The sequence below is a fragment of the Adiantum capillus-veneris genome, chromosome 20 (genome assembly GCF_014529385.1).
Source record: "Adiantum capillus-veneris isolate H3 chromosome 20, ASM1452938v2, whole genome shotgun sequence".
Classification (NCBI taxonomy): Eukaryota; Viridiplantae; Streptophyta; class Polypodiopsida; order Polypodiales; family Pteridaceae; genus Adiantum; species Adiantum capillus-veneris.
The window spans coordinates 61,003,938-61,027,626 of NC_140950.1; the positions used below are offsets into that span (position 1 = coordinate 61,003,938).

Consider the following 23,689-nt stretch of genomic DNA (forward strand, 5'->3'; position numbering starts at 1 on the left):
GTGCCAAAGTGTAAGAGATGCCATACTAACACAAACATGGTAATTGAAGAAGATTTGGGTGCCATATAGAGATATTTTCAAGTTCTTGTGATGTTAAATCTCATCGCTCGCCATATAAGTCATTTATGCACAAAAGATTTTACCACCTCATGTTTATGTTAGTTATTTAAGGATGGAAGCTTTTACCATCCTTCTTTGCTGCTAGATCACAAATTCAAGACCCACTCTGGTGTCTTTACCTCTGTTTTTGCCCTTTTTTGTGTCTACTTATGGCTAGTCACTAGCTCTTTAATTCATATCAATTTGAGTTATGATTGAGATGTAGACAATGCTATGGTCTTTGCTTATTGTTCTCAACCATTACAGCCACGGTGAAGATTTGTTCAGAGACCCTTTTCTGCTCCTCTTTTGACCTTTGCAAATTGTTTGCTACCACCTCTAACATGTCAACACATGGATCATAGGTGTCAAGGAGCTATTTGGTCCTTTGGAACCACGTCTATACCGATTTTTCTTCTGCATTGCACCAGTTTGGTTGCTTTCATGAGAGTTATCATTGGGATGCCCTTCCTCTTCAACTTTAACTACCTATGGTTGGGCACATGGTGGTTTCTTTCTTCACTTGCTGAGAAAGTGGGCAAACCTATTTTCTCCTCTAATTATTGCCCTTCTCCAAAAGACCACATCTCGGCTAGTCGGTATTGTTTTTGCTACTAGATTATAGAGTCTCTCTATCTTTGAGCTCCTCAATGTATCCCAAGAGGACACAATTCTTGCTTTTGGCTTCTAACTTTGTCCATGTGGAATCTAGAACATGTGCATAACGGAAGCATCCCAAGGTTCTAAAATCCATATCAAAAAGCTTCATAATTACGCCTCTAAAGGGTCATACTCTTTAGAGCCTTTGTATAGCATTCGTTCAAGCTATATGGTATGATATTGACGTTTTTCCTAAAGAGAGTTTTCCATACCTTTGGATTTAAGCATGCAAGAAGCCATGTCCATCACAAATCCAGTTTGCAAATTTCAACAAGTCCATTTTGTTTTGGTGCATGAGTAGTAGTGAGCTAGCACTTGATGCCACGCTCGTTGTTGTAGTCATTAAACTCTCTTAAGAGAAGGTTTGCATGTAGTTTCTTTGCTTTCTTCCCAGGTAGCAAATCAAAATGTCTGCTTAATGTTTTCAAGAAGAACTACTTTCAAGCAAAAAGCACATTTGGACATACAAAAACTTGAGCTACTTAAAACTTGCCCTTCTTCATAACATGTACAAAAGATTCTTGAAAAGCCTAATGTGACAACATATGCACCAAAAATGTGAAATAACGACACATTTAAACACTTTTTGCAGCTTAAAAACATCTAGGATAAGCAATTACTATGGGATTTTTAAAGGGTTGTTCAAACATTTTGATCGATGGCTTTACTATTGTGGCTTCTCCGAACCATGGCCGATACAAAGTCACAATTAGAGCACCCAAATCGTGGAATATGGCCGATACAAAGTTACAATAAGCCCAAGCACTCATTCCGAAAGAGTCGAGAATTAAGTATGGGGTCCTTAGGTAGGACCCTCACTCTACAGCTAGTCACTCTCCTCTCTTTGGAATAGAATGGTGAAAGGCACTCAGAGGAAACCTTTGCATTGGTAGGTGGTATTCCTTGCATCATTTTTTGACAATTTCCTGTAGGCAGGGAGAATTTGTAGGCTTTCCGAGTATCTACAGCAGTTCTAGAATAGACGATGAGCTTGTCCACTTACAGCATTTTCAAAGCTCTACACACATGAAGCCCAAACCAATGTGTGCATATACAGTCATATTTAGAAGCTTTGTTAGTGTCTTCTCTCCTTGATTACAGCGAACTTAAGCTGCCATGGTGGCCTCCTTTCCCGAGTTTGATTACAAGAAACACAGATCTCAGCCCACTTGCATTCAGGGAGGTTGTGTGCCATCTGCCCATTGCAAACCCAATAGATTGAAACTCATCAAAAGCTCGTTGCTCTCAAGAGCTCATTATGGGAAAGGCGCTGCTGCAGATTCTACCCTGCTGGGCAAAATCTTAAGCTTCCATGGAAACTTCGGCCGTGGCTATAAAAGTTCTGTGGGATCCGCACTAGAGTACCCAAATGGAGGGAGGCATTGCACAGCGCAAAACTCTGTATTGGGCATCTCTGCAAGCAAATTCGTGGACAAAAAGAAGTGCGATTCTCTGCATGTTGGCAATGAGCCAACTCTCGACAGGCAGAATACTAGTGGTGAGTGCAATGTAGGTAAAAATGGGGACTTTGCAGGCAATAGCGGAAGAAAATGGAGCAGCTTCAAAGCTACAAAGCTCCATTCCAGAGGTCAAGTCAGTAAGATGGGCATCGGGGGTGGAGATTCAGCAGAATGCAAGTCTCGGAACGAGCATGCCAGCGCAGCTGAGATCGGCAGCAGTACAAGGAGCTCTGCAAGTACCCATCTGGTTGCTTTGAGTGCCATTGGGGACGAGCTCAAGGTAAATTGTGAGGTGAGCAATCTTACAATGACAGTGGAAAAGAAAAGTGGCTTGCACAATGTGTATCTAGATGCTGGAGAGGGCGGTCTAGGTATGCATAAATGTGCTCAGAATTGTGGGGAAGGCAGGAAGGCAATTGCTTTGCAACAAATCAATGCTAATGATGTTGCAAGTAGCTCTAATGGTGGGCGCGAGCAAGCTAATTGCGAAAATTCAAAAAAGGCAAGCTCCTCCGCAACAGGGTTGCACAATTTTGGTAGCGAGAGTTTTTTATATGCTAGTGACAACTCAAGCAACAACATGAGATGGAGCTCAACATCTTGTGCATCCACAGATACAAGCAGTAGTAACAGCACAAGGCGCAGCAGTGGCGAATTGCGTATACCCTCAGTACCTTTATCTGTTCCTTTCTTCTCACAAGCTAAGCCTCACAAGGCGCATGATGCAACGTGGGCAGCAATTCATAATTTGCAGCTTCGCAATGGAGGTATCCCTCTCTCCATAGCCCATTTTAAGCTCATTTGTCGAGTTGGGCATGGCGACATTGGCAGTGTCTTTCTTGCTCACCTTAAAGAGACGGTAGTTGCATCCCCTTCGGATGCGTCCTATCTGTTTGCAATCAAAGTCATGGATAAGGATGCTCTCGCTCATCGCAACAAGCTCCAGAGAATGCACATGGAGAAGGAGATTTTGGAGGCTATGGATCATCCTTTTTTGCCCACACTTTACGCGCACTTCAACTCGGATCACTTCTCATGCTTGGTCATGGATTTCTGTCCTGGTGGTGATCTCTATGCCCTTCGACAGAAACAGCCCGGGAAGAGATTTGATATGGTAGCAGCAAGGTGAGATTTCACTTTGTATGAATTGAGCACTAAATGCTCTCTGCACTCTGTATGTAGTGAACTCTCTCTCTCTCTCTCTCTCTCTCTCTCTCTCTCTCTCTCTCTCTCTCTCTCACACACACACACACACACACACACACACACACACACACACACACACACACACACATAAATTGCTAAAGTAGTCTTTCTGACATGGGCAGATTCTATGTGGCCGAAGTTCTTCTTGCGCTCGAGTACCTTCACATGCTTGGCATTGTTTACAGAGATCTGAAGCCAGAGAATGTTTTGGTGAGACAGGATGGCCATATCATGCTCACAGATTTTGATTTGTCGCTTAAATGTGACGTAAAGCCGCAGCTTCTGAAACACCCATTCTTGTCATCCTCTTCATTGCTCGCATCATCATCATCATCATCACCATCAAAGAGGAGACTAACTCGGTCGCACAGCCAATCGTCGGCAATTTCGTCATCATCGAGAATGTCCACGATGCTCGTCAATCACGATCCTATCAACTGTAGGCTGCCTGCGGCTTGCAGTATTGATCCGATTGTCTCATGTCTTTCTCTTGCCAATACTACCAATAAGAAGGATCAACATACTCATGGACAGCAAGCAGCCCTTGCTTGCTTGAGCATGGCAGGCTCCAAATTAAGCAAAGCTAGTTGCTCCACATCGAATCCTAGGGATGGAATTGTTCTCAAGCCTCCTCAGTCACTATGCCATGCAGAATTGCCGATGTCAACAGAGAAGTTAATAGATGATATAGCCGCAAGGGGTGCACGGATGAGCGCTAGACATGCTGAAAACCACAGAAATAAGGCTAGTGATACCACCAACAGCATAGATAGAGCTTCCAAATCAGATTTAGGATGTCAAGAAGAAAATATGGTATACTGCATGGAGCTTGTCGCAGAGCCAACACAAGCACGGTCTATGTCATTTGTAGGAACGCATGAGTACTTAGCCCCCGAGATTATAACGGGGCATGGGCATGGTAGCCCTGTGGATTGGTGGACCTTGGGCATCTTTCTATATGAGCTTCTCTTTGGAAGGACGCCATTCAAGGGTGCAAGCAATGATCAGACACTTATCAACATAATCAAGCAGCAACTCCGGTTTCCTCGTGAATCAAGTGATGATGATGATGATGATTTTGTTAATGCCCGGAGCTTGATTCAAGCACTGCTTGCGAAAGATCCGAGGAAAAGGCTGGGTTGTATAAAAGGTGCAGCTGAGTTAAAGCAACATGCCTTTTTCAAGGGTGTGAATTGGGCTTTGATTAGGTGCACCCGGCCTCCTGACATGCCTTGCTCATTGGGCAAACGACAAGCCAGTATGTCATCATATCATCAGATCCTTCGCCATAATACGCATCGACAGACAGCCTACAAAGCCCTTTATGATTTTGATCTCTTCTAAGAGCAATGTTCGATCGAGTGTTGTGCCTAGGGTAGTGGAAAAACATGTTGCCCCTCTTTGCATGATCCTCAAGGGCACCGCGACGCACTACCCTTATATCATTTTGCTGACAAGTACCAATCTAACTTTGGCCAATTTTGTTAGGCTTTTAGCTGGAACAGGCATAGGATGTGCCCGTATCCGTTTTGCCTCACGTGGCTTTTGATGATGCTTCTGTCGATTCCATTGTGAGGAAAAGCTAAATGTCACCAAAGAGTATCATAGATACCAAGTAAGCTTGCTCCAAAAGAATGACTTTGATTAGCCAGCTGACAGCATGCGACGGTGGAGGACTTTTGCACAAGTTGAATGTGTCAGCTTGTTGCACATGTGTGCATTGACAAAGAGCAATCTAATTTTCTCATGTAGTGCACCTTTGCTTTGTATTTCAAACTTGTAACGGGCTAGATTTGTTCTGTTGCATTGATGTACACTATGTACCCTCGGTGGACGAGTTTTGCACAATTGCAGTTTATGCAAACTATTGCTATTGTACGAGTAGACCAATGGACCTTGTTTGCCTGCAAACATAAAAGAGTGCATCATGTGCTAGTGAGTAACTTGCATTGTATGGGGTTTGTTGTTCCCAGTGCGGTACAAGTGTAAAGGGATGGCATTGTGCAGACGACATCCATCCACAATGAAGGGGATGGAAGGTACAAAGGATAGAATTGCAAAAGGGTTGGAATACATGCAGGCCTATCCAATGATAGGATGATGTGTGTACAAAAAAGGGAACAAAGTTATTGCACACACACTGTGGGAGCTAAAAATTGAACATATTACAACTTAGGAATGCCTGGAAAGTGCATTTTGCAGCTATCTATTGAGTGCCCACAAGCGCCATGCACACACATGGAGAGTAGCTGCTTTCATGGGATTGAGAGAGAGAGAGAGAGAGAGAGAGAGAGAGAGAGAGAAATGCTGAGCTTCAGTGGGCATGTGCAAGCAACAGTTCATCCTTGTCACATTTATCTATTGCCCTATGAGGACAACAAGCATGCATGGTGCACTATCGTTGTTCATGAAGTCACCCGGCCTTTTCCATTTTCTCTTGGTTTGCTGCAGTGCTGATGCTTTTGTTGGCACTGCCTAGCTTTATTTTTAACCCCTCCACACACACACAGGGGGGCGCGCGCGCGCGCGCACACACACACACAAAGACAGGTGATGCATCACAATCGCTTGCTGGCGATGTTGAGAGTAGAAAAGAGACACACAGAGAGAGAGAGAGAGAGAGAGAGAGAGAGAGAGAGAGAGATGAAGAAGAAGAGCAACTAGAGACCTCAAATGTCTACGCTCCTAATGTCTTCTCATCTCAAGGCTTGTACCCAAAGATCTCTCTCTCTCTCCCCATGCATATGTGTGCGTAAGAGCTCTCTCTCCTCCCACCCTGTGTGTGTGTGTGTGTGTGTGTGAGAGAGAGAGAGAGAGAGAGAGAGAGAGAGAGAGATTTCTAATGTCGCGGCTACAAATGGGAGCACGGTGTTCTTGCTAGATACATAAAATAGCATGCTACAAACGATAAAGCGAACAAATCTGCATGTTTGGCAATGCATATACACACATGATCCAAAGCGACACTAATCCGAGAGAGACAAACGACAAGATAGAGCATGAGAGCACATGCAAGAGCACCTCATAAAGCAGAGTGCTATACAGGAACGGAGAGAGAAGAGGTGAGCGAAAAGAAGAAGAACACAAGGCACAAGGTGCAGCAATCTCCCCCATGCAAAAGTGAGCTTTTTTGTTTCACGTATTTACTTATAAATTTTTTTGAATACTCAAAGTAATTACAAATTGTCCACCTGAGCATAACGTGACGATAGCTCATAAAAAGCTATTTAATAATACAATATTAATAAATTTGGTATCACGTTGGATATCCCACAGACCATCCCTGATTTACCACTTGTCACTTGTATTATATATTTAGCATTTCATTACATACCTCTCCGTTAGAAAGCAATTGTTCTTAGTTGCTACATTATTAATCTACAGATCATGTTTGTAAAAAACAACGGTTAAATTATTTGTCAAAAATATCATATATCAAAATAAAAATTCAGCTTTTGAAACAAATTAATTCATGTATATCTTTCGTCATCCACATACTGCATATTATAGTGTCTCATACCACGAGAATAAGCAGTATATGTTATAGAGTCTTACAAGTTGGCGAGCAAGTTTTCCCGAGCGAGAAAAAAACCGAGCGAGTCTCTCAATAAGTGATAATAAGAGAATAGAGATGGGCCTAGAGTATAGCAAAGACATAATTAAAGAAACATTACAAACCGCATTGTGGACCCATCCTTGCATACATGAGAGAAAAAAGTAGGTACACAATAATATATGTGATACTTATTAGATATGCTAAGAAAACATTACCAAACCCCTATCTACATTACTGAACCCCTATCTGGATCAATAATCAAAGCCATATTACACCATTGTTCAACGTTACATACAAATTATTAACTTGAAGCACACTCATCATCTATGAAGCGATGCCTTCTTCGAGGCCTATTAATTAAAGAAACATTACAAACCGCATTGTGGACCCATCCTTGCATACATGAGTGAAAAAAGTAGGTACACAATAATATATGTGATACTTATTAGAGATGCTGAGAAAACATTACCAAACCCCTATCTACATTACTGAACCCCTATCTGGATCAATAATCAAAGCCATATTACACCATTGTTCAAAGTTACATACAAATTATTAACTTGAAGCACACTCATCATCTATGAAGCGATGCCTTCTTCGAGGCCTATTAATTAAAGAAACATTACAAACCGCATTGTGGACCCATCCTTGCATACATGAGTGAAAAAGTAGGTACACAATAATATTTTTGATACTTATTAGAGATGCTTAGAAAACATTACCAAACCCTATCTGCATTACTGAACCCCTATCTGGATCAATAATCAAAGCCATATTACACCATTGTTCAAAGTTACATACAAATTATTGACTTGAAGCACACTCGTCATCTATGAAGTGATGCCTTCTTCGATGCCTATCTTTTGGACGACCATCATAACGTGGGTCCAATGTCATACGTCTCGCCTCCGCCTCGATGTATTCAGGTAATGCACTTCAATGAAACTAAATACACACAATTTCAATTCAACAGAACAACAATGGCCTATAATATCATAAGCACAAAAACCTACAAGAGGTAATAGCAATGTTTATCCATAAGTCATACAATGATAGGGAAGACAACAAAAAGATAATCAACCACAAATGTCCGCTACCATAACACAAACAAAAGAAATACTATGAATGTCTTGTGCTAAGCCGAGAGTGGGAATCTCACAAATCATCAAAATGGTTCGGGTCGGTCTCCATCGTCTACCACATCTATGGATGTGGTTGCGTCCTCTCTCCCTCGCTTCCTTGGTCGAAGCAAGGGCTGCAAGCAAGTAGAAACAAGTGCCTCATCAAAATCTAGGGATGCACATGCACGACCAGAGGCCAAACAACCTGTCAAAATAGGAGCCGTCCCACATCCAAACTCAAGACATAACCCCCTAGGACGACACAACAACTCAATGAAACATGCCACAAAAGTATAGGTCTTCTGCGCAGACCCTCTCCATGGCAATCCGGAGTCCATAAGATCTCGACCAGAATCTGGCAAATAGTGATGCATAGTGCTATCCATGGCAATCATTCCTAGACCATGAAACAAAGAAGCACTCTCTGCAATGTAAAGAGGTGGAGGTGGTCCGGGCTTGTGGACCAAGAATATAATAGAAGTGTCGCACTACAAGGAATAAATAAATAAATTTTAAAAATTGCACATTCACACTTGCTTACCATGAAATTATAAATAGAAAGATCACCTCTTGTTGCTCGCCAGATGACACTAATAACCGTAAGGTGCATGATGCAAAACCACCACATGTCGATGAATGATCAACTCCGATGCCCTGCAAAATCTCTCAACCCAAAAGACTGTGTCTCCTACAAGAACAAAGCCATCAATGATTAAAAATGAACGTATTAATGACAATATCAATATCTAAGAATGATTCTTTTACCTACAAGAGACGCCATCACAGGCAGCCACCCTGAGTCTGCCAAAGTACTATGACTCAAATGAATAGCTGATCGTACATGATCCTCTGTACATATATCCCATGAAGGTTGACGTGATGGTGAATGTAGATAGCCTCCAAAAGGCAAGTCAATAAATATGAAGTCTGCAACCCATGACACTGATCTACCACTCCTCCTATATGTGATCGATGTAGATCGAGCTCTACTCATACGCTCGTGTACAGGCATCCATGATCTAGACTGCACACCGCTACGAAAATCCCCAGCAATCGCAATATAGTCACCAAGCAAAGCAACACACCTAGTATCACTGCAACTAGACTGCTCAACATGATGAAAATGCAATGGTTTAAAGACAAACTGAAGGGCACATTGCAATCTCTGTGTGCCGCCACTCTCTACAAGAACAAAAACATATTCTATATAAACATGAGAAATATAATTGAGTTTCAACAAGACTCCAAAAAAAAAAACAATATTATACCGGACATTTCATCAATCACATCGATCACATGGTCTACAGTAGCAGATGCCTTTTGGGCCTTCTCCAGAAAGCTTGTTGCTTCAGTGTAGAAAAAAGTATCAAGATAATTAAAAATCTCCAAACTATCGAAGTTAAGGGTATATGCAAAGAGATAATGACTTTAACTTACAAGTTTGAGAGGGTTGACGAGATGGTAGAGGATGAGAAGATGGAGCAACAACATCTGTGGCTTTGGGTAGTGGAAGATCTTTGGATGCGACTCCTGTAGACTGCACATTATGCAACTCTCTCTCTCTAGCAAGGACATGGACTCTATCCATGTCGATCCACCAAGGACAATGCTCAAGCTCCCACTGCGAGAGTTGATGCATGGTCGGTGGATACATGCATCCCTCCCCGCTCTCAATGTGAGTCCAAGAACGTGTAAGCACAGGTATTGCAGCAATGTGATGCATGGTCAAGAGGTGAGCAAAGTATCTACAAAAACCATCAAAGAATTATTATAATCTCAAACAAGATGCCATATGCAACATTAATTGAAGCCCATATTATGATACAAAAATAGTCAAAACATTATCTACCTATAAACTAGTCGCTGAGAAGCCATGCGAGAGTAGTCAATCCTCTTTAAGGCTTGCAACTCTACGTCCTTTGTTTTGTTCTCCAAATCCACCTCTAGAGGAAACAAAAATTTCCTTCCCTGCACCACAATCTCGGTGTAGTACATATCCATGGTGCATGAGGGAGGAATATCAATCCCTCCTGGCACATCCACATAGTCTACAAGAAGCTTCTTAGATTTATCTAAAATCCTCTACAAAGCTCTCTCTCGTTTTAGCCACCTTTCACCCAAAGCATGCAAAAAAAATCAAACAAATAACTCAACATCAACAATTTCTTGATAAACTATTTTCATCCAGAAGCTCACCCTCGAAACTTGTGGTCTCCTTTGACCATGCAATAAGCTGCACGGATGATCTTGCTTGCCTCTAGTAATGACACCCAGAAGATTTTATTTTCTATGGAAGCATCATGTAGAGCAATCAAGTTTAGTTTCTCAAGAGTAGCCCAACTATCTTCCACCCATTGAAGGCTCATCACACGATCAAACCAATCCTTCCCTAACCTTGGGTCAACAATGTTGAGAATCTACCGAACAAGAATGTTAGTTAATTGAATCACCTCTCACCATAGATCAAAGAAAACACTAAGAAATGGTTATATACCTTTCCTACACGATCCGAAAACTTATAATAAAGATCAAGCATGATCTTAACCTCTTCTTTTTTCAAGTCCTCGCTAGAAAGCAATTGTTTCTTGCTTTCTAACTTAGTGTGTAGTTCTTTCGACATTTGAACCTTCAAAATAAACCAATTCTTTTCAAAACAAAAGGCTTCCATTAAAGAATACAAAAAAGAGATACAATGGCAAGCACACTTACATAAAAAAGAAGTCTAGCTAGATATCTTCGTGTTAGAGGATGCCATGGCTCCTCTCCCTTTGTGGTTCTCTTCCGCATAGTGTCAATCAATTTTTGGTCATTCTCCGGCAATGCATGAAGGTAATCCTCATGATCCGCAGAGCAAATGTTTGAACAATTTACCAACTCATCTCGTATCTAGATGAGATGACACTAGAGCATGGGTGTTCATACTGATTAAAATATTAGTAAGTTGATTAACCTTCAAACATATAAAGTTTATCTACAAACAAGAATATAGTTGCACTCACACATTCATGCATTGCAAGCTCGTCAATAATGCTATTTCGGAAACCTTTGTAGGGTCAATGATCGTACACAAGACCCTACAATGCTTCTCTCTGCTATTCTAAAACATTTCTCTAATTGCTGCTTGCCATGCTATTGCCCTGTGATTTCCTTCCCACACATAGAACAGTCTACCACGCAGTGACTCTAGTTGAGGCTGCAAAGCTAACTCCTCTTCATAATCTTTATTTATGTCTTTCCAAATAGGGTCCCAAGTGTCAACAATATCGGCTATTTTTTTAAAAAAACAAGACTCCAAAAAATGTCAAACAATTAAAAGAAAAACAAAAAAAATCAATACACAAAATCACTCGAAAATAATAATGATTACCTGTCAACAATGTTTGTTCCTTTTGACATGTTTGCAGTGAAACAATAAAGGCACCTTTTTCCTTTATGTAACCCTCTTTGGCAAATGCAGCTTTTAATCCAGAAACGTCCGATCTAAGGCCACGGACGCGAGCATATGGAATGAGTCTACACAAAGGCACTAGTGGACACTCAAAACAACTAAAAACCCTTGTGGTTTTGAGAATGTCCTCTCCTCTATCCATATGCAAATGACTATCATCTTCAAAATCAGCAGATGATGCAAACCTCAGGTGCAATATGAAATGGAACCAATTCCAAAGCTGCCTCTTGTCTAGCTGTTTGAGCATCAACTTCATTCATTGACCCTAAGCCAATGTCAGTACTTTCGCTCTCATCACCAATATTATCATTGTCATCAAAGTCCTCTGTGATTGCCACAGAGCTCACTTGATCACTGCAAATCGGATCAATAGTCATAGGTCCTTTTCCCTTCCGACAAGAACATCTCTCCATTAGAGGACTACATACATATTTTCACATAAAATAATTAATAACCCTTTCAAAATAACTTTTACCTAAACAATCATAATGAACTATTATTTGTTTGAGGTATAACCAAGAAATGGTATTTTCATTCTCAAAGTAGGACCATTTTCTTATTAAATCCACAATGTCACCCGAGAAGGCACACCTTAAATCAATTCAAAGCTTTCGATTACGTAACACATTCAATTTCATAGAAACACACCATGTGTATGTCCTTCAAACAAGATTAAATAACCAAATTTAAGAATGTCAACTTCCATTAGTATAAACTGGATTTGATTAACAATTGCTCATAACAATCTGCTTTTTGGCAAAATTATGACATTTACATCAACTGTCAACACTAGAATAGATATCTATATTTGACAAACAAAAGAGAATGTATAATCATACAAAAACATAGTCGAGAACTTTGGCTATACTTAAAAAACAGGAAAATTTACCCAATATCCCTCTAATTTCAAAATCTTGCAAAGCACCCCAAATATTAGGTCATTTTTTCCAAAATTCCCTTCAAATTTATCGAAATATGTGTGACCAATTACATGACAAATGCCCTTCAAATTTATCAAAATATGTGTGACCAATTACATGACAAATTTTGGACAATATTTGAATAACCTAGCCAAAATAGATACAATGGAATTTTTCATTTTGGGAATTCTCACAAATTAGATATATATTTTTGGTAAATTTTTATTAAAAAAATCATGCAAAAAAAAGGCCCCTCACTCGCCCTTGAAGCTAGATAGCTGTCGGAACTGTTCCGCACCGACGCGAAACAATTCCGACAGCTATCTAGCTTCAAGGGCGAGTGAGGGGCAGAATTGTTCCGCGCCGACGCGAAACAGTTCCAACAGCTATCCAGCTTCAAGGGCGAGTGAGGGGCCTTTTTTTCTGGCACGATTTTTTAAAGGAAAAATTAGGAAAAAATCCGACCTGCAATTGGTTGGCCGACGTCGTGGCGGCATTCTGAGGTCTGATCCGTGGTCAGGAGGAGGAACGCAAGCGGTAAGACTTGAGTCCTACTTGAACTCTGCATTACATAGAGTATTGCATCACATAACAATATATCAATAATTTATGAAAAACACCTTCCAATGCATTTCCCCTGTTGCTCTACAGCTTGCATCAGACCATAAGATTCACTAACCGGTTCGTTGTTGCAACCATTCCGCGCCGGCGCGGAATGGTTGCAGTAGGGAACCAGTTGTGAAGCTTGTGGTATTGGGTAGGCCGCGGACGGCAGTAGCTTAATAGATTAGGACTGCATCACATTTCAGCTCTTAACTGCACGACTCTCTCACCTGCGGCCTTAACTGCATGAATCTCTCTCAAATGCAACCCTTACCATATAATATTTCAATATTCAAGCTAAAGCAGGGCTTTAATATTTAGCTAATACCATTATTTTCAAAAAGAAAGCGTGCAGGACAGTGCTTGTGGATCCCTGCAGTAGCCACAAGCAGGAGATTAATGGAAAAGCGTGCGCAGGTTGCAAATCGGCCAGCTTGTGGTTTCCTTCTGTAACCATTCCGCAGCAGCGCGGATTGGTTGCAGCAAGAACCAGCTTCGTTAAAATGGCTGGCGCGGAATGGTTGCAGCAAGAACCAGCCTCCGGCCTCTGCTACGCAGGAGATTAATGGAAAATGGAAAAGCATGAGATTAATGGAAAATGTCTACAGAATCGTTACGGCCTCTGCCTGCCCCAGACCTACAGCAACATTTGCAGGATCATTGCTACAACCCTTTTGCGCCGGCACGGAATGCTTGCAGTAGGGAATTAGATTGTGTAGAGAATGTGAATACTTGCCTTGGACACCGGCGGACGGCTGCAAATTTCCGAATTGACGTTCAGCCTCTCTCTCTCTCTCAGAGCTTTGAGAGTATTGCAAACTCTATACTCTCACAGAATGGCTCTCTCTCTCTCTCTCTCTCTCTCTCTCTCTCTCACACACACACACACACACACACACACACAATAACCCCTGCGTAGCCATCACTGATGCACCGCCAACGAAGTATGCCTTTGCTAGGTTTAGACAAAATTTTGTGGAGGTTTCACACAAGATGTGTACAATAAGACAATCCGTCCACCTGACCATACACAATACAATGATGAGCTTGCCTCGATTGAAAAAAGATCGAGTAAGATTGATAAGTTTTATCGAGCACAATAATCACTTTGTCTTTATTTCCACGCGCCAGAAGAAAATATTTTATATAGACCTATTCACAAGACCCGTATTGTTGGCTGCGAACCAATATAGTCGAAAGTTGGAATGTTAAAAAGAAAACCGGGGTCCAGTGTATTTTAACCGGTTGAAATCCTACAATCCGAGTTGAATTTTGAGCTTGCCTTGAAGAAAACCATGAAATTTTCACAGGTTTGTGTAATTACTGGCATAAGCTTCAAATTTGACAAAAAATAGGGGGAATTTCAAGTGTGTCCTTATTTTATTCTGTTAGGACCTATGTTTTTTTCTAGCCCTTGTCGAGACATGAAGACACTGCCAACGACTCTATTACCAAAGATGATTATCATTAAAGAATTTTTTTGTGCTCATATAAAAAACAAACGCCGCCTATAATATTTATGACATTATAAATTATTTGAAATAATACCTTTTATAGTGGCGAGTATTTTTCTTACTTTAATCTACATATATTCTATCTATTGGGCCTATGTGACATACTTTACATATGTATCTTACAAGACATATCTTCTGTTAGCAATGAGCAGGCACATTACAATCTACGGACCCCAACGAGGTCAAAAGCTTGTTCTGTTATTTGACAGTCGGTTTCAAGAGATCAAGGTTGACACTCTAAAACAACATTTTGATATCCCAAATGGAGATTTTTCTCTGTGTCCCCTAACATTGTCTGGAGATAATGGTCATCTTCAACGTGGAGAGAACAATGTTGGTGAGCCAATTTACACCCTTGACCACGAAGTTTCACAGTTCTACAAGATTCTTGCCACCTCTGATTTATTTCCTAATGTTGTTGGTTCAAAAAATTCACCTATAGTTATCAAAGAGAAAAGTACCGACTTGGGGCGTCCATGTGCGAGTGTTATTGACATCATTAGAACCCTACCATTACAAACACACCTTGTAGTGGCCTTGAGTCAAGTTCAGAATGTTATGCAAGTGTCTGAGATCCCATGTCAATATGATGGGTATATTGCTTTTGAGCTGCCACCACAAGGTGAAAGCTCAAGTATGAACGGTATGGAACAACGTTTTGATGGGCATTCCTGGGTGGAATATGTGACATGCAGTAGTGATTTGTTCAAAGGTGTTGTGCGCTTTAGTAGATGTTGTGGCCATTTGTGATGTGTTAATCTTGATTGTAGTTATCAATTGAGAACAAAACTTCCAAATGAGAGTCAGTGGAAGGGACGATTGTCATGAGCACCTCAACGGGGATTAATTGGAGCTGAATTTGGCAAGCTTCTGTGTGTCCGTTGTCATCAGATGCCAGAATATGTAAATGCTTTTGTTGCAGTCATTTATTACTGCATCCCAATTGAAAAGGAAATTGTGACTAGATGTGCAATTCATCTTGGTTATCACAAGCATCCAATGGCTGAGGGGAAAAAGAGAGCTACAGACAAAGTTATTTCCAGAGCTTTGCTTGTACGGGCGGCTTTAGATCCTTTGACTACAGCCAAACAGTTGGAGAGAGTAACCACAGAAGAAATTGTAATGGATAGGCTCATGGGCCTAAGTTCCTCTAAGAATACTCCCTTAGCCGAAGATGAATTTGCTAGGTTTCTTGACACTGTGACTCCACTCTCTAATAAGCGTAGTGTACAACAGAGTTTGGAAACAGCCAAAAAAGCCAAAGGTATCACTTCAATGGGATTTGAGTCCATATTGAAATTAAAGAGCAATAGCCGATACCCATACCTGCATAGTGTTCTATTTCCAAGTCAGTTAGGAGCCAAGCAACAACCTCACGTTTTCAAAATGTTTACAATGGGTCCTGGTAGTGGGGTGGACTTGGTGAATCGTATGTGTCCCGGATGTAACTTGAAGGATATGTGGGTGCACTTTAACCATGTGCATAGAGTGGATGGATGGCCTACTATGTCAGCACATGTATATGATCCTTATGTTCGAGAACTTTTAACTTTTGCAATATGTGAATTTACAATTGAAAATAAACATGCACAGATGGAGTTTTGGAGAATTCTTAACAAGGTGGTGATGGATCTGGGATTTGAGAAACCAGAGTTTAGAGGTTTCATGGCAGATGAAGCTAATGCAAATTGGATTGTTGTTCGTACTGTTTACTTTGGCGGTGCAAATAAGAAAATTCCTGAAAACGAAAGATCATGTGTGTTCCATTGGGAGAAAAGTATGGTTAGGCATACTTCAAAGTGTATACGTCCCTCTTACCAGGAAGAGCACAAACTTAAATGCCGACAGTGGATGCATGCCTCCACAGAGAATGCTGCAAATGTTTGTAAAGAGGAGCTTAGACAATTTTGGCGGGCTGGGCATGCCATTGAGTCAGAGATTCTATCATTAGAGACATGGTTGTCTTGGTGGGATGTAAGAGTCCCTCACTGGGGAGATAGATTTGTTTGTCAAGATGTAGCAGGTGCTTTTGTGCCAAGAACCAATCTTGCTGAGGCAAAACATGCAAGCATGCGTGCTGCTATTGGATACAAGTCTAGTATTGGTTTGTATGAAGCAACATGTGCAGATATGGCTCTAGCTGTGTTGCAGAGTGTTAGGTACAATTCATACCTTAAAGGGATTAACACATGCACTGGACCAGGGGTGGCAGATTTGGCTGAAAGGTTTATGAGTCAGCAAGCTGCTGGTGGGTCAGGTAAGAAGCTTATAGACGTAGCACATTCTTCTTTGTAGGAGATGCGCATCCCAAGTCTTGAGACAAACAGAGATTCAATGAGGGAAAAGAGTGTTTGAAGATCTAGACCAATATTGGAGGACCCTAATGAAATACTAGAAGATGACAGTCACAGATCTGAGTATGTGACATTCACAACGGCGAATGGGCTCCGTAGGCAGAACCAGGATTCCATAACTCCTCTTATGTGGTTGGAGAAAAAAGTGTCTCGGACTGTGTGGGCAATTAGGCATACTGAGCCTGGGAGAAAAATGACATGCTTCGGTGTTCTTGGAGATCATAGTACAAGATGTGGGAGGTTTATTAATGAAATGGAACCTTCAGTGAAACACGGAGTTCCTGCACCAAGCTTTTGGGGAAGGCGAAAATATCCTGCAAGAGGATCCAATTCGGGAGGCATTGTCGAGGGGTTTGTATGGTTGTGCAACAGTAGTAACACTCATACCTGGAATGTGGATGACTTGATTGTTGGTCCTCTAGGACCTGCACTTGGGACTTGGATTGTGGCAGAGGGCACTAATCTACAACCATCTGAAGTTGAAATGTTATTGAACAATGGGTAAAAGAAGCACATGCAAATGCTAAGTGCAGCCGCAATGTTAGAACATGTGTTAGCACACCGAGTTCATTTTGTCCAAAATATAGGGATGGAAAACTTGTTAGATGGAGATCAAAACTTACAAGAGATTTTCAAGATAGGATTGCACAGGGAAGAACAATGGCAGCCAAATTAGTAAGGGAGGTAATCGTGGTCCCCAATGTATCACATGTGTTTCATGTTAGTACAACTGGGTCAGTGGAGAAAGGTCTTACGTATGCTGTCACACTTGTAGACTTCCCTCGGTGCTCGTGTGAGGATTTTCAAAGATGTGATAGCAAACGTGTTGCATACATGCCTTGCAAGCACATCTACTTTGTGTTTTTTAGAATATTGGGTTTGGACTCCATTGCCCATGAGTTTGTGCATCAATCTACACTTACAAAAGTAGAGTTGTTCCAAGCTTTGGGAGGTTCTCGAATAGCATCATAGGTTATGTAGTTCATGTGTCGACTTTTTTGGGAGATGTACATGCCAAATTTTTGGTGGACTATTTTGGAGAGGATTACTTAGAATTGCGCTATGTGTTGAGTATACAATTTTATAAATTTTATGAATAATTATGAAATCTAACTTTGTGTCCATCGGTTCACGAATTTGTGGTACTAAAAGTAACATGCATGGGATAATTATTTTTTCTTTCACAATTGTTGCTCTTGTGCAAATTTACCCTCGAACTTGCTCGGAATGTGCCTTCGCTCGATTTTTTTTGCTTAGTGATTAGAAAGCCTCTATATTATATACTGATAGATTAGGATATCATTGGTCACAATCATCCTTCAATAATCAATCCTCATTAATTTCAAGTACCAATTCAATAAGCATTGTCGACATCAGATGATCACAAACCAAATCCAAATGCAGATCCAAATCACTTCAATTATATACTCGGGTAACAAAATCATACTAGGGGCAATGATGGCCAACCATTGTAGCATGATTTTGTAATCAGTGTTTCTTAAACCGGCAAATCGATACCAATCAATTGTGCTGCCTAAAGCGGTGAATCTGCACTAGTGCTGCTTAAACTGACAAATTTGTATTGATATTCTTTAAACTAGTGAATCTGTTGTTTGTTGGTGTGCTGCTTAAATCGGTAAATCTACACCAAAAAGAGTATTTACACACTGCTTAAATCGGTAAATCTATGTGCATGTGACCAAGGGACTAGGCAAGGCATGAAGGACAAAACATTTACTGTCTTCTTGTCACCAATTGGTGTAGGTTGGAATAGTAAAGTACGTACAAACTCTTGTTGATCATCTCCAATCGCTTGAACGCATGTGGCTTTATAGGTTAATGATAAATCTTGTCAGTAGAAATTCTATGCAATTCAAGTCCAATCCATGACTTAAGAAATAATTTGTTTTCTTTAGTTTTGGTTGGTAACTTTGATCCACTATTGTGATCTATCTGTTTGAAATTTTTCCTAATTGATGATTTGGAGTTGAGGGAGTGCTTAGACCCTAGCTGTCTCTCTGTTTTATCTCCATTGGTGTCTATTTGAATCCTCTAGTTTCCTTGGCAAGTTTGAGCAATGCTGAACTTTGAAAATTGAAGCAATTTATGTGACCAAAGACAAAAGTTCTTCCACCATGCACTATCATTATAATGTAGTTTGAATCCTCTAGTTTTCCTAGCAAGGTTTGTCTACTTTCCATGCATTTTCTGGCATTTCTTGAGTTAACCCAAGTTCACAATCTTCTCTTAACTTTGTTCTTGGACCAAAAACTCAATTCCAATCACTTACACTCTAACAATGGTGAACTTTGAAAAATGAAGCAATTCATGTAACCAAAGACTAAAGTTCTTCCACCATGCACTATCATTACACTGTACAAACACTTTGCAACTAGTTTCTAATAAATCTACATGTGGGTCATGGATCGCGATCTATGTTTTGAACTTAAATTGGACAAAACTTTTGGGGTAGCACCTGAACATGTTCCCTAAGTTATTTGTGCACTTTTTTTGGGTTTCGATCAAATTCTCCATATGTGGATCAAAATGACCCTGTGGTGAGTGAAATCCCAACTATCCAAATTCTGTTTCACCCTAAATTTGCAGGGCACGTCCCCAAGGTATGTACAAGCTAGCTGGATCAAAAATTCTCTATTTGGGCAAGTTGGGGGTCATGGATCGCGGTCCATGTTCTGCAACAATTTTTCTCTATGATTGCAGTAGTGTACAGGCGCTTTCTCCATCATCATTTTGCACCACTTTACTTTTGCAAAATGAGGTGGGGCGTCATCGATTGCGATCCATGTCCCACCCTATTCTTAAATTGTAATGGCATGGCCTGATTCTGCTGGAAATTTGGAGCATTCCTATGGACTTGTTTCTGAATCTGGACTTTGTTAGCCCTCCCAAAAGTGCTTTGAAAATTCCCAAAAGTCCCTTTCCAAATTTGATTGAGTCTATTATTGTGATTGTTTTTGTGCACATTTGACCATACACAACTATTCATGCACTGATAAGGATCATACCTGTGAAATTTGGTGTGGTATGAGAGTCTGAGTTTTACCAAATATCGAGTGACCTTTTTTGAGCAAACAGAATACCGATCGAGCCATATATCTAATCAAGAAAAATATTGATTAAAAATGTTATTATTTCACTTGTTTACAAAAGGGAGATGTTGTATATAACACAATTTTAATTTATGCTCATATTGCCATTGAAGAGATGTTGCGAGATCATGACATGAAACCCAATCATCAAGCTTTCTTTCGGGAGAGTAGAAACTACTCGTACTAACTAATGAGCACGCTAACATTGAAGAGAGCCATCTCTCTAAAGACAGTTAAGATTGCAATATATAATCCAATTTACAATAAAGTATATTCTAGAAATACTTTACTTCAATATTTAGTGAAATATAAACTAATACTAGAAAGTTACAACTTTGATCTCGCTTTTATATGGATGTACTTTGTTCTAATGCTTAATGAAAGAAATGTAGACGTGACCTAAAACCTTACTGTGTCAAATCATAGAGTTTCTATTATTGCAATATTATGTAAGAGAGATACATATTGATAATTTTGATCTATCATTGTGTTTGAAATACCCATAGATCCTAGAAAAGATTGTGGCAATATCTACATATTTTATTATGAAGAAAAAAACTTTGGGCTAATTTAGACTTTTAAGTTACTACAATTCAATAATTTTGACCACACCGTTGTGTTCAAAACGCCCCAAAATCCTAGAAACGATTGTCCACATGCCTCATTCTGACAACCGAAGATGGGGTTTGGGGCCAGAAGAGGTTTGAAAACTTCCCCAAAGGGTCCCGCACCGATGCAAGGCCCTTTTAAGCAGTTTCCTGATGGAATTTCAATATTTTGGTCACGTGGTTGCGTTTCTTGGCCATCTCAAACACAACCATGTGGCCAAAATTGTGAAATTCCATATGGAAACTATTCGAAAGGGTCCCAGATCGACGTAGGACCCTTTGGGGCAGGTTTCAGATAATTTTTTGCCCTAAACTCCGTCTCCGAGTGTCAAGATGAGCCATATGCGTAGTCGTTTCTAGAGTTTTGGGGTGTGCCAGATGCAACGGTGTGGTCAAAATTATCAAATGCCTACAACATATAAAAATTTAGATTCTTTTGAAGCTTTTTACTTCATTTTGAGGTCAAAATTTTGTATCTAAACTCATAGATGTATGGATATTTACTTTTAAGATTTTGGAACATTTTAAATACAATGACATAGTCAAAATGATTAAATTTTATATCTCTCATATTGTCATGTACAAAAAAAATTAGTGAATTACTTCGTGTAAATATAAATATTCTAGAGGGGATTATATCATTTTTAAGTCGAACATCTCTTACTTGGGTGATATATGAGGCACAATGATGCTTCATTCTAAGTAAAAATTCTCTGGTTTTTAGCTTAGAATTATGTTTTTTGTACGTATTCTTTTAATAATTGTTTGTAACACTATAAAGACAAGTCTATTGATTGGTGCTTGTAATATACTATTGTTTGTAGAAATCAAGAATATATAGCTTCTAAACGTAATTCATCTTTCTATTTTGTGTGGGCACATTATAGGAATCTTGTGGTCAATAGGAATTTTTTGATCAAACTACTTGTTAATGTTTTCATAGCAATAACACACTCTCCCATCCCTCCAAATGTTTTAGCCATACTTTGTATGATTGTCTTTAGGTTTTTTTATGATGGTACAATATTAGAGTTTTGGTCATCTTCCCTCGAAATTCATTTTACTCGCTTTTTTTCTCTCGGGCAAATGGAAATGCTCCTCACTCATTACTTCCACAGGTTCCTCCACCCACATACTCTTGTGCTCCTCTCCTTCCTCGCACGCACCGCACCGCTTGAGGGTCTTGGGTGGCTGTAAACCCGGATGGGAGCTTTAGGTCAAAAAGCTCTGTGTGTGTGTGTGTGTGTGTGTGTGTGTGTGTGTGTGTGTGTGTGTGTGTGTGTGTGTGAGAGAGAGAGAGAGAGAGAGAGAGAGAGAGAGAAAATGTCCGACTGCAAATGAGGCTTACCTTGCTCTATTTGCATATGTGTGCCTAGCCTGTCCCGAGTGCATTGTGAATACTTACCATATTTGCCCACATTTCTCATGTCATACCACCTGCGGCTCAGACGGCTCGTCTCTTGGATCAATTTATTATTGTTTTTTTTTCAAAAATCATAATAGTGAGTGAATTATATTAATCAACCCAAAAAATTACAATGCCTTGTCATGCTCGTGTTGAGCCATGACATCATCCAGGGACCATAATTACATCGGGAGCAATCCCAACCAACTCACCCCCTTATCCTTGATACAAAAGGTTCATTATCATGTTCTTTTGAGATCTTTTAAATACCGATAGCTAAGATTTTCCCCCATCCTAGGCATACCCTCTGCTGACAACAAGGCACAAGTAGTCCTAGACAAATCCTTCGAGTGTTGCTTGCGCCCAAGCGTCCAAATTAGCACTTTGCTTTCTTGTATAATTTCTGCGAAGCTTGCCACCTCAAGACCTCCTTCAAACACACGGCGGTTCCTTGTCTGCCATACATTATGCAAGAAGAAGTACCTGACGATTTGAGTGCTGATGAGGATGGCAGGACCGCCTAAATTCTTCTCTCCAAGGAATAGATCAGTCTTGTAAAAACCAATTTTCCATGTTCTTTGGACCCATTTACATATTTTCCCTGCGAGGCCTTTGATAGTTGGGCAATCCATAAAGAGGTGGGCCACATCTTCACTAGCCAGCCTGCACCCCAAGCAACGATTTGACCCAATCCCTCTTTCTTGAATCTTTACCCCCATGGTAGAGCACCCCAAATTACCTTCCATAAAAATACCTTCACATGATGCGAAACCTTTGGCTTCTAGATGTTCTCCATTACTTGCTCCCACCTTTCCTCCGACCATTGTTTTTTCCATATCTTGTTGAGGGGGCTATACCAATTCTTCTTTTGCATCATTGTATGTAAATGTCTTTCGGATGGGGTTTTCCTAAGAGACTGCTTCCGAGCCATTTCCAGGCGTTCCAGTCAAACTCTAAATCATAGATAGGCATCACTATATTGTCGAGCTCTTTCCTCACTTTGTGGACCATCAAGACCTCCAAGCTATTTGGTTGGAATTGGGTAACTAGGAGATCAATGGTTTTCCAACTCTTTTTGTCACTGTCCCAGAAGTGCCCCAGTCGATTCAGACCCTTATTATTTAGCTTCCTACCTGTCTCTATCCAATAGGGAGTTTGTGGTGCATCTACAACTTTGGAAAGCCACAGGGACTAATGCAAAATGGAGTTCTTGAAGTATCTGGTTTTTTCCCCCCACTTTAAGACTCATGATGCTCTGTTGCATTTTCTTACCAATTCTCTTGAGCTGCCCCCCTGTCTTAGGGTAGTCCACGTCGGGGCTAACAGCTTGTCATGAACCTCCACCCCTCTCCACTTTCCACCTTTTGAGCCAAGTTGAGCTACTTCTATCATATCTTTGATCATGATAGCCCAAACTTGATCCTGTTTAGCCAAGGAAACGACAAATTTGGTGCAACAATGCAGAAAGGGCCACAGGGTTTAGAATTCCCAGGCCTCCTTGATTCCCTGATCGAGCAATTGATTCCCAACGGGCCCATTGCCATGGCCTGGAGGATTTCATGTTGTTTTTCCATAAAAACCTTTTCAGTGGTTTTAAGAACTCTTTCCAGTGACACTTAGCCATC

The 23,689-nt window shown here is 40.5% G+C and overlaps 1 protein-coding gene across 1 annotated transcript; it reads left to right on the forward strand.

Moving 5' to 3' along the window:
- Positions 1 to 1,578: 1,578 nt before the first annotated feature.
- LOC147432588 (uncharacterized) lies at positions 1,579 to 5,350 on the forward strand. Its single transcript, XM_086492462.1, has 2 exons — positions 1,579 to 3,344; positions 3,548 to 5,350. The coding sequence occupies exons 1-2, from the start codon at positions 1,876 to 1,878 to the stop codon at positions 4,767 to 4,769; spliced, it is 2,691 nt and encodes an 896-aa protein (XP_086348588.1). The 5' UTR covers positions 1,579 to 1,875; the 3' UTR covers positions 4,770 to 5,350.
- Positions 5,351 to 23,689: the final 18,339 nt, after the last annotated feature.

Excerpts from the sequence above, each read along its gene's own strand:
- LOC147432588 (XM_086492462.1), top strand. The coding sequence starts at position 1,876 with ATGGTGGCCTCCTTTCCCGAGTTTGATTACAAGAAACACAGATCTCAG. Across the intron at positions 3,345-3,547 it reads TTTGATATGGTAGCAGCAAG|ATTCTATGTGGCCGAAGTTC; the intron begins GTGAGATTTCAC and ends TGACATGGGCAG.